The sequence below is a fragment of the Nanorana parkeri genome, unplaced genomic scaffold (assembly GCF_000935625.1).
Source record: "Nanorana parkeri isolate BGI_ZX_2015 unplaced genomic scaffold, ASM93562v1 scaffold83, whole genome shotgun sequence".
NCBI classification, from domain to species: Eukaryota; Metazoa; Chordata; class Amphibia; order Anura; family Dicroglossidae; genus Nanorana; species Nanorana parkeri.
In genome coordinates, this window is record NW_017306351.1 from 628,409 (window position 1) to 640,268 (window position 11,860).

The window sequence follows — 11,860 nt, forward strand, 5'->3', positions numbered from 1 at the left end:
TTATCCAACGCTGGTTGCGGATTGATCATATTCCGAGGATCTCCACACACCGTATATCCAGACGAGGGCGTCCCCACCCACGGTTTGGTGGCAATTACCTTTGCAGCTCTCATGGTTTTTACCATCTCCGGGGGCGGAGTCTCCAGAGGAGTTTTTCCCCCCAGTTTTTCTCCCGAGTGGACATTGGTCCCCCTGGCTGAGCTTCAGATCCCAGTAGTTACAGCGTTTCTATGGGTACGGTTACCCTCTTTGGTATTAAAGGGTATTAAAGATCTGTCTCACAATGATACTACTCTGTATACATAGGTGAATGCCTACTATAACTCTATGCCTTACGTTTGACCTGTACGATAATACCTCTGTCATTGTATACCTCCTTTGGGTCTGCGCACCGTGGGGTGCTAGTTTGATACTTGGTTAAAGCTCTGTGTTTTTTGGTGTTTTCTGTTTTTCTTTTATTATGTCTGTATTATGTAATTGTCAGTTTTGGGATCTGTTTGTGCAAAAATGTTTAATAAACACGATCTGATTTAAAAAAAAGAACTTGTCAGTTGTTACTTTTATTTATTTTCATGTAAAAAAAATAATAGCTCTTGTAATAGGAACAACTGGGATATACACTACATTTCTTCCATAGTAAGCAATATAAAAGGCTTTGCATGACTCACACAGAGCCCAAAGGTGAAGTATTTTTATAATGGTGCAGTCCTTATAAAGGCTGTATTGCGATACTATGCACACATGTGGATAGTAAATCCCAGTGATGCAGTCTTAATTCTTTGCTTTCATTTTCCTCTTTGCATCTTTGTGTCTCTTTCTGCAATCCTATAAAAAAAATAAAAAAAAATACATTAGATATGAAATTTACACATTACAAACTCTGCTGTGCTTCTAATAATTGTAAAGGTTCACTGGGTAGACAGCTCTATTATGGACTTCAGTCTGAGGCTAGGTTTGCACTGAAAATGCACGAGTTAACATATGATAATGTCTCTGTGAAGGTTGGCATAGCTAGTAGTGGTTGGTTATATTCAACTGTACCGATCTGAAATTGTTTCTTTCCCACCATTTATAGTCACATGGTTAATGGGTAGCCACCCTAATCCAATTAGCATAGAATGCATTCAAATAGAGGTTAATTGTTCAAGAACATGATGGGAATTGAGACATTTTGTGAAAGTATCTTAATTAGATACAATCTCCTGGTGCCATTAAATCTGGGACAGATTGTTCAAGTTAATTTTCTAAAGTTGTGAGTTGTTGTCAAATGTTGCAAAAAAAGTAAAAAAAAATTTCCATTTTTATTTTCCTAATGATAGAGGAGCATTATTTGCAATGTACCCCATTAAATCAAACATCCAGCATAAGCTTACAATTCAATGTAATACTCTGAGGACGGGGCTTAGCTCTGTGGTGTGCTAATATTGTTGGAATCTTCCCTACTCTTCTTTCCTCCCATTGAGTGACAGAGGCTTGTAGGAACTGCTGCACGTTCATGAATACCTGTGCAGGCGCACCAGCTCAAGGCACATCCCATCAGTTTATTCATGTCAGATTTACCAACACTTGCACATCTATCCCCGCAGCTCTGTCCCTGTCTCCCCTCCAAGCTGTTGTCTCAGGACCTACACAACAACACAGGAAGTGGAGCGCCGCCCCCCCCCGCGCAGCTGTCTCGCGATATACACATCAGCAATAACACAGGCATTGCAGCTTCATCCACCCCCCGGTCTCGGTTTTCTCCCCAGCTCATCAGGAGTAACACAAAGGAGATCTGTAGCAGTGCTTCAGTAACTGATCTTACCTTGGCCAGTCACTGAAGCACTGCTACAGATCTCCTTTGTGTTATTTCTGATGAGACAGGGAGAAGGAGAGACAGCAGCATGGCGGGGGACGGAGATCCACAGCATGTGTTATTGCTGATTTGCATGTCCCGAGACAGCAGCGTGGAGGGGAGGCGGGGACAGAGCTGCAAGTGTTTGTTAGATCTGACATGAATAAACTTTGACAGGAGGTGCCCTGAGCTGCTAAGCCTGCACAGGTATCCATGAATGCACAGCAGCTCCTACAAGCCTTCTCTGTCACTCAATGGGAGGATCCCGACAATATTGTCCGGATTGCTTCTCAGCACAGAGCTAAGCTCTGCCCACAGTATATTACACTGAATTACACGCTTATGATGCAAAAAAGGTGGACCCCATAGTTCTCCTTTAAGCTGATAACACACAAACAATTCTAATTTCTTAGGTCTTTATTGAACACACTCATTAAACATTAACAGTGCTGAAGGAAAAAGCTCACTTCCCGATCTACTGAGCCGACCTGTGACACTCCCATTGTCACAGGTCGGCTAGAACTATGAGGCGAGTGAAAAGCACTCACCTCATAGTTCTCCTTTAAGCACAGTGAGGGGAATTTATCAAAACTGGAGCAGTCAGAATCTGGAGCAGTTGACTATGGCAACCAATCAGCTTCTCTCCTTGGTTTGTTCAGTTAAGATTTGAAAATGAAAGATAGAAGCCAATTGGTTGCCATGGGCAACTGCTCCAGCTTTTCTCTGCTCCAGTTCTGATAAATCACGCTAATTTTTGTGTTTGTCTATTGTTGTGACTTGGATGAGGATCAGATAAAATTTTATAGCAAATTAATGTAGAAAACTAGTAAAGGAGAACTATGGGGTAAGGGCTTTTCCCCATAGCTCTCCTTAGGGTACCGGGAGGACACAAACTAGCGTCCTCCCGTCACCCTAGGCTCAGTATACTGCGAGCTACAGCGGATACCGACAATTGTGCCGGGATCCGCCCAGCTGCGTGACTGACAGCTGGCTCTGCTTATCTAGAGGCAGAGCCAGCTGTACCCGCCCCCTCCCCCGTCCGTTCCGCCAGTCAGCGCTGGCGGATCAGAGCAGGGAGGGGGGAATCCAGCCCCTCCCGTCACGGCAGAGAGCCGTGACAGGATCGAGAGGTGAGCGAACGCCGGTATGTGTTCGCTCACCTCCCGATCTACTGAGCCGACCTGTGACAGTCTCATTGTCACAGGTCGGCTAGAACTATGAGGTGAGTGAAAAGCACTCAACTAATAGTTCTTGTTTAAGCACATTGGGGGGAATTTATCAAAACTGGAGCAGACAAAATCCAGAGCAGTTGCCTATGGCAACCAATCAGCTTCTTTCTTCAGTCAAGCTTTGAAAATGAAAAGGTGGATGCTGATTTTGATTTCGCCAGTTTTGATTAATTCCCCTTATTGTGTTATTCTATTGTTGTAACTTAGATGAGGAACAGATCACATTTTATGGCCGATTACTGTAGAAAACCAGTTAATTCCAAGGGGTTCACATACTTTTTCTTGACACTGTATTAATAGTAAAAAGATTAGGTCTGAGCATGTAGGACCTTTACAAGATAACCCAGAGGTGGCGACAGGGGCAAAGAGAAGGGAAATCTATTACTTTAGCTCTGTGTATACTAAAAGGAACAAAATGCCACAGCCAATAATGAACCACAATTAATCAAAATTGATATGGTCCAGAAATAGACAAAATTAAGGTGAACCTTTATCTTCACCTTCATCTTCATCTGTTTCTGAAAAATAAAGCGAGCGACACACACACACACACACAATCTTGCCCCTGTACAAAGCAGGAGGCCTATCCTGGGGGGAGTCCACCAAGCCATTAAAACCGTAGCATAAAGCCACAGTTAGGAGGAGCTCAAGTCGTTGGGAGGATACATGGATCCATTAGTACAGATACGGAACACTAATCCACGGATTTTGACCCGACAGCTAGGATTTGGCAAACTGACATGCCTAAAACATAGTGTACATAGTAGGCCCCGTCAGAGAAGACATATGCACACGGCTTCAATAAGGATACCAACAGCATCCTTATGTTTTGGAGAAAGATCAGTTGATTGGGTGTCTAGCTGTACTACCTCTGTTCTAATCCTCAGAAAACATAGAAGCAGCTAGAAAAAAATCCAGATATGGACTCTGAGGGGAAGGATGAGGGGGCCCACTTGTAATCCCTGCAGTCCGAAGATTCCAAGAGAGCTGAAGTATACCCATATATTCAGACACAAAAGCTGAAAACTCCTCTCTGGAAAAACAGGAGCAGCGGATCAACCCAGAGAGGGACAAGTAGGTCTCACGAGGGGTAATGACTCTTCCACCAGAACCCGGTCCCTTAGGTGAAAAGTTGCAAGACCCCCGTGATCCATTAGCAGAGCATGAGATGGCATGGCCCGCTGACCTACACTTACTGCATCTGTGATCCACCATGTGTGGTGAGGGATATCTCATTAGGGGTACTCATGACTGTCTCTGCAGAGCAGGAGCAGTTAAGCTTTCTGTTAAGACATGAAATGCGTCAGGTTTGGCTTTTTTTCTCCACTTTTTTGTGTCATACCAATACAGACAAAATAAACATGAGAATGCTTAAACATTTGTAATAATTGCAACAATGTTTTGCACTAAGTGGTGCATTATTTGGCAGAAATGCAGAGGTGCCAATATTTTTGACAATGAGTGTATATTGACTGTGGTTAAAATAGGCCATATAGGAAAAATTCCCCACACTCACACAAACCATTCAGCCAAACATTTAAGAAGATGCTTTAGTGAAAATATACCAATATGGAAATGTAAAAAATTCCACCTTGTAAGGTCTAGGATTTGTTCGCAAAGCAGATACTAAAAAAAAAAAAAAATTTTTTATAAAATGCTTAACTCATCTTTTAATTAAAATGATATAAATACACACATCTAGATAAATAATTTTCTACCTTTACTTGCAGAGATTGTGCATACTTTTCCTTGCAATTAACAACATAATGTTTCTGAAAATGAGATGGAATTTCCCATTGTGCTAAGACAATACCTCTAGAAGAACATCTTTTCTCTGTTCCCAGGCCTCTTCTTCTTGCTCTGTATTGGACGACCGTAAGAACATTGTCGGACCAACTATAACCAAGAGGTGTTGAACATTAGACCATTGACATTTTGCTAGAATTCCTTACTAACTAAATATGCTTTTTATTACAAAAACTGTTAAAACTTGATTTGTTACAGGTGAAATAGGTAATATACAAAGTCAGTGAATTGGCTGCCGTGTTTCTAGTAATCACTTTCCCTGCTATAGCATCCTTTTACCAACATCACTATCTTTTAGGACATGTTACAGTTGCAGGCCTATTAATTTGAAGTTCCACTGGTGGAAAGGGAGCAGATTTCTGAAAAGTTTCACAATTTTGCTTCCACAGAAGACGGAAAGGAATTTAATTTATATTATGAATAAATTCCTCTCCGTCTTCTAAGGAAGCAAACTTCATTGAAAATTTGACCCCCTTTCAACACTGGAACTTCAAATTAAAAGGACTTCAAGTACTTACAGCTGAATGATACATAAATGCTGGCAAATTCTTTTGAATCCTACTTGGGTGAACGTCTGTAAAATGTTCGATAGAATAAATATACCCTTTAGAAGAAGCTATTCAAAAAAAAAAAAAAACAACTGCAGAAAATAAGCTTAAGATCACAAAATGCAATTCAACATAATTACCCTGTTAGTTGAACGTTTGTCTTTTTTCAATCCAACTATTTAACTTTATGAATTTTGTAAAAAACCTAAATGTCGTATTACAAATTTAACATGCTTTAGTGAATAACACAAAAGGCACACTTACTTTTTAACCGTTGATCATCTTTCACAAAGAAGAAAAAACGAACGGTGCTTACATCTGGTCGACTTCAGGAAGAAGAAAAAAAAATAAAAATAGCATAATGTTAAGTTACTGTCTATATTTGTAGTTTGAAGAACGACTGCCCCCTTAAAGAGACTCTGTCATGAGAGTCTATGGAGGCTGCCATTGTTGAAAACTCCTTTTAAGAATGCTGGATACCTCACTGTCATCCAGCAGCTTTGGCTTCAATACACAGAAATGTTATAGAGATAAAAGGAACTGACACTCCTTTAGAACAGCCTATTCTAGATCTGTGATTTAAAAGTCCTTAGTCAGACAACTAGCCTTTTCAAAAGGAAGCCAGAAAGGGCAGCAGCCCTCATACTTCTTTAATGACAGAGTCACTTTAATGGATATCTAAGCCCTAAAACAAACATTAAATATATGGTCACTTACCCATTTTTAGAAGTGGTCTTTAACAATAGCAAAAGGTTGCATATAGTGCCTCTGGGTAGATAGGCACCACACGCCAGAAGTGGTATTTACATACGTTTTCATTTTGCATGCAAAATACATTTACTGCAAGTGCAGAAAAATAACTTTGTCTTGCTGAAATTCCAGTGTGGTTGTAACTTCCTGTGCACTGAACTGAAACATTACACAATCCTGTCAGTTTTTCCAGCTAACATATGTGTACTACAAAAGGATGCTTCCATATGTAATGGAGATCATAAATAGAGGAGTTAGAAGTTAGTAATCCAAATCAGGAGAGCAGTCTAGTGACAACCACAGCTATCTCCATATATACAATGGAGTAAGCATAGCCACCTTAGAAAGTGTTATTCTCAGGATCACCTGGTTAAAATAAAAGCTTCAAGGCTTCAATATATAATATTTTTGTTTTTGAGTTTGGAAATGCTTTAAATCTAGCATGATCAGAACTTCTACCTACCGTAGAAGTGCAAAAGATACCCATTATTGACTCAGGGAGGAATAATTGGAGTTCCCTATAAAATCTTTTTCTTAACGTACAGGACAGGACATGTAAGTAGATGGAGAGACCCTCCGCACTCCTCACAGCAGTCCCGGCCAGATATGAGAAAAATGGTGCTCGCAGTGATGAGATACCACGGATGGCGCCGTGCAAACACAGGAAAGTCAGGAAATCACCAGCACTCAGTAGTAAAGATAAATATGTCCCTTTTATTGGACAGAAAGCGTCACAGACATCCAAATAAACCGACGTTTCGGGACCGCGCAGGGTCCCTTCCTCAAGGCACACATCTTTCTGCCTTGAGGAAGGGACCCTGCGCGGTCCCGAAACGTCGGTTTATTTGGATGTCTGTGATGCTTTCTGTCCAATAAAAAGGGACATATTTATCTTTACTACTGAGTGCTAGTGATTTCCTGACTTTCCAGGACAGGACATGGACTTAATCTTAGTCCCTGGTTTATATGCATCCACCTTCAGGTGAATGGACACTGGCAAACAGAACTGTGGGAAAGTCCATAAACATCCTTCCCAGCAATCACCAGTTTTTTAGCAAGTAATGAGAGGAAAATAACCAGGACACTTTTGGTCTTAGCTATTTAAAATGTGTCACTTTCTCCAACATTAGACAGAAGTTGTAAAACTCCTCTTGATTCAAGAATGAAACAGTGTCATCTTGTCCAGAGGAAGACTGGATTTGCTCCACTCCCAGAGAATGCTTCATTGATAGGTTCTTGAGTGGAATTAAGCAAATGGGACTGCTTCGAAGCTGTATAATATCAATCCCAGCACTTTTATGCAGTTCCGCATGGAAGACAGAGTACGCAATTAAAGTAGCTGAATCTGAATTTACAGTTTTGCCAAATTCTCCGGGGGCAGTTAAATTGTGTCCTGAAAAGGTATCCAGGAGAGTGCCCAAGTACTCTAAGCGATGTGACAGAATCAGAGAAGACATTATGAAGTTCAGGATCCATCCGAAGTCCTCAAAAGGAACACATTGTGAATAATACATTGGAGTCCAAGGACAGGAAGGGTTGCTCTCACAAATTTGTGAACACTTTTGGGGCCAAGGCAAGGCTGAAGAGAGGGCCACAAATGCATTGTGGTGCACAGCAAAACAAAGAAGCTACTGAGTGTGTCTACATGCACTCTCTATGTCGATGGATGCTATGAAGTCTCCACAATGAAAGGAAGAAATTGACCAGATACCATTTGAAAAAGGACATTTAAGTGCATTCAGAGACTTTGAAACCAAAACAGGGTAAATGCCTAGATTGGGTTTTGGAACTGTAAACAGGTTTGAATAAGAACCTTCATATTTTTTTAGTTCGAGGAACGGGAATAACACACAGGTTGAACAATCGCTGATCAGCTGGAAGAATATCTGCACAGCGCTACTGAGAAATGGGAGGGAATACAGTGGAAAGTGGAGATGGAGGAAGGAGTCACTACAAAGCCTTCTCGCACTGTTGCTCTGCCGATCAGCAGTTAAGCCAGAGCACCATGCGGATCTGGACAGAAGAAACAAACGTTACAAGACTTAACCTGGCACCATGTCGCACATATTGATTGCATTGACCAGATGATCATCACGCTGAATTATAAGTGTCAACACCAGCAGCCACAAAATTCCCACTTAGCAATTTAGGCCAGTCAGCCAAAGTGTGGAAAATTAGTGCAGAGGCTAGCATGGGTTAAAAGGCAGCTCATACGTCAATAGAGACCTTAAAGGATAGAGCATCTTCTCTATCAATGCTCAAAGCTTTAAGAAGTATCATCACATTGATAAATCACCCAGGGCACCTAAGTGCAGCCCTGTTGCTGAGCTCCCCCCTAACCATGGTTCAACCACGTTGCTCACAAGCAGATGGATAACTAATTGGGCTGTACAGTGATAGTATCTTGCAGTAGATGCACGCTGGAGACAAGTCCCGACTTCAGCACAGCTCGATTCACAACACAAGCACTAGTAAAATATAATGCTCTGTGTTTACAAGAAGCCAGCAGATAGATCACACAGCTTCCCCAGCACTGAATGACCTTTTACTTTCGCGATTGAACAGTCAGCGTTGTCGGGGGGGTGATTTATCTGTGGCTGCTAGTAAACATACGAAGCTATGGCATAGATACATAGCCCCAACAGTGCTGACAGTTCATTCACAAAAGTAAACAATTCAAGGAACAGGCAGCACTGTCGGGACTATATGATCTATCTGCTGGTGCTGTGTATGTTTACAAGAAACAGGCAAATGGATCATAGAGCCCACTAACACTGAATGATCTTTTACTTTTGTGAATTTATGTGTACACTGTGAGGTTGTTAGCAAATGTTATAGAATTACCAACCATTTCAATCACCCAAATATGTTCTAGCAACCACCCTATAATTTGACAAACAAAAGATTGGGCTTTAACCCCTTCATGACTGAGGCCCTTTTTTCATTTTTTGCACCCATGTTATATTCCACATTTTAGGCCTGAAAATGACTTAAAACCCCCCAACATTATATATTTTCTGAATGCCAAGACCCTATAGAATAAAATGGTGGTAGTTGCAAATTTTTATGTTGCGCAATATTAGCGCAACACGTACTTTCAACCTATTTACCAACACTAGATTCAAAACTGAACATACACTTTGCCAGTGGCCTCTATTCTTTTAGTAAATCAACCAACACTAAGTATACGATAGCCAGTTAGGCTATTTTACACTTTAATGGTTAAAAAATGACTGCTGTGGATTTGGATACTATTGTTCTATATTAATTATGCATTTGTCAATAATTTAATCTTGTTTTGTGTGTGGATAATCTGGAAATCATGCATGTATGGACACATCTTAGATATATCTCTATCTATCTATCTATCTATCGATATGACTTTTTCAGTGGTTGGGCCAGGACACCGGGAAGGCAGATTAACTTAAGATTCTAAACATATTTTAGCAATCACCTTGTCGTGTTTTCTGTAGCTACAGTTGCATCCTCATCATCTTCTTCTTCAGAGCTGCTGTCTTGGAATCTGGGATCTTCCTGCCATGCAACTTTAGCTGGTTTGATTGTCTCAGTCTTATAGGGTTCTGTAAAGTGTAAAGAGGTTAGCAAAACCTGTCGTTTACAATTTTTTATTCAAGAGTTCTTTTTCTGTTTCTATCCAAAATAATTCTTATATAAGGAGTCACTTAATGCTACATAGATTCATCTGTTGTCTTTTTGTAATGTAGGTAGACCTCAGTATAATTACAAATACTGTACAAAGTATAAAATGATAATGTGGTATTTATGAGAGCATATATTAAGAAAAAAAAAGAATCTATATCCACATACGCTGATGTCCTAAATTATAATGAAATCTCCTGCGTGACACTGCCAGGTTGCAAATATTTAAAGACTCCCCAGTCCTCATTTGGCTGCAACACCTTGCAGAGATTAATTTGCTTTTGGAAGTATTCATGACCATGAACATTATTCCCATTCTATGTTTAACTAGAGAGTTCTTCCAACACTATATGCTAGACCTGGCCACACACACACACATTACAATATGAACGTACAATCTCAGGTCAGATGGTAAAAAATGAAAAAAAGATCTTGGTGGCATATTTATAAAGCAATAAATGTGACATTCACCAAACACTATGTCTTAGAATTCTGCTTAAAACAGCATTAAGCATGCTTTATGCATTGTAAAATTTACTACAGTACATTTCTGATTATCAATCATGTTGAAGGCTATTCAGACACGCAATTTATATAAACGATTAAAAAAAATGTAAACTATTTCTTGCTAAACAGAATAGTCTTACCTATAAAATCAGGTACGTTGGAGTACATTACAAGCCTCAGGCTCTTTATGTTTTAGGGCACCACACCGCATGGCGGGCAATGCTGTACCATGCGTTCTGCTGTGGGCGATCGCACTGCAGGCGTGTCTGTGGTGCCATTGACGTGACTGGCACCACCACGCCCCCTCCCGCTCCAGAACCCAGGAGGATTGATTTATGCGATCCAGTGCCTTCCGGGCAGGAACCACGCCCTTATCCTGCACATCTGTACATTGACCCTTTCAACTACATCCTGCCAATACATTTGACCTGTATTTTAACCCCTTCAACTCTGCCTCTCTCGGTGTATGACCTGTACATTTAATGTATTTAGAACACCATTACCAAACTCCATGTTTTCACCCCCTTAATACTGACATGTTTATTAATTTCCCAAAAAAGTATTAAAAAAAAAAAAATCAGATCACCTTGGTGTCTTAAGTTTTAAAAAAGGGGTAATTTCTAGAGTATAGTCACTGAACTGGCACATTTTGCTATGTTTTATGGAGAGAATGTAAGAAAATGTTTTTTTTTAATTATTCAAATTCTTGTATAGTAAAAAGTAATTAAAAAACAGGTATTAAAAACAACCAAAAGAAAGCTCCATCTTTCCTGAAAAAATGATTAATTTGGGAACGTGTTGTACGACGTACAGTAGTAATTCGCAGTCAAACTATCACAGCACTGAAAACTGAAAGATGGCCTGGTAATGAAGGCGTTAAATAAGGAATTACAAATCACCTGTTTGACATAGACCTAACATGTATGAAATCTTAACAATTATGTTTACAGTGTTCTTACCATTATTAGGCGTACTCCCTTCAGAAGTAGTCCCAAAAAATGAAAATGTGAATTCCACTGGTTCCTCTGTGTTCTTGCTTTGGGAGGGAAAAAGCTCATTTGACATGGACAGAACGGTTTCCTTCTTCTCTAGCTCCACCTCTTGGTCCCATGTCATCTTCGGCTCCTTTGTGTCTTGAGTCTTTGAGGCTCCAAACACTTCTCTGAAGTCCATGATTACCTCATGAAAGGTTTCTTTGGAGACATCTGGTAGTTTTTCTGCTTCTAGTCGCTTTTTTCTCTCAGATTTCCTAGCGACAAAAAGATGATCCATGATCACAAAGGATACTTTATGGAACTTTATTTTATCAAAATGTATTAGAACATTTGATTAGATAATTAAACTAATGTAATAAAAAAAATTAAAAACATATTGTAATAAATCATAAATAAAGTGCAGCGCTAAGTGATCCTTGATTTAAGTGCTCAACGCATGTATTATTTGTCCAACTAATTATGCATTAAACAAAAAATATCAAACACTTAAAGTGACATTAAAGTCAAAGACTTTTCCCCCCCACCCCCCCC

General features: G+C 40.1%; 1 protein-coding gene across 1 annotated transcript in view; it reads right to left on the reverse strand.

The window, feature by feature from the left end:
- Positions 1-615: 615 nt before the first annotated feature.
- NOL8 (nucleolar protein 8) overlaps positions 616-11,860 on the reverse strand; it is a 45,147-nt gene continuing 33,902 nt past the window's right edge. The window contains exons 12-17 of the mRNA XM_018552288.1: positions 11,294-11,583; positions 9,622-9,748; positions 8,200-8,208; positions 5,682-5,743; positions 4,877-4,959; positions 616-825 (exon numbers count right to left, since the gene is read on the reverse strand). Coding sequence (XP_018407790.1) covers positions 772-825; positions 4,877-4,959; positions 5,682-5,743; positions 8,200-8,208; positions 9,622-9,748; positions 11,294-11,583 — 625 coding nt within the window. The 3' untranslated portion in view covers positions 616-771. The remainder of the gene's footprint in view (positions 826-4,876; positions 4,960-5,681; positions 5,744-8,199; positions 8,209-9,621; positions 9,749-11,293; positions 11,584-11,860) is intronic.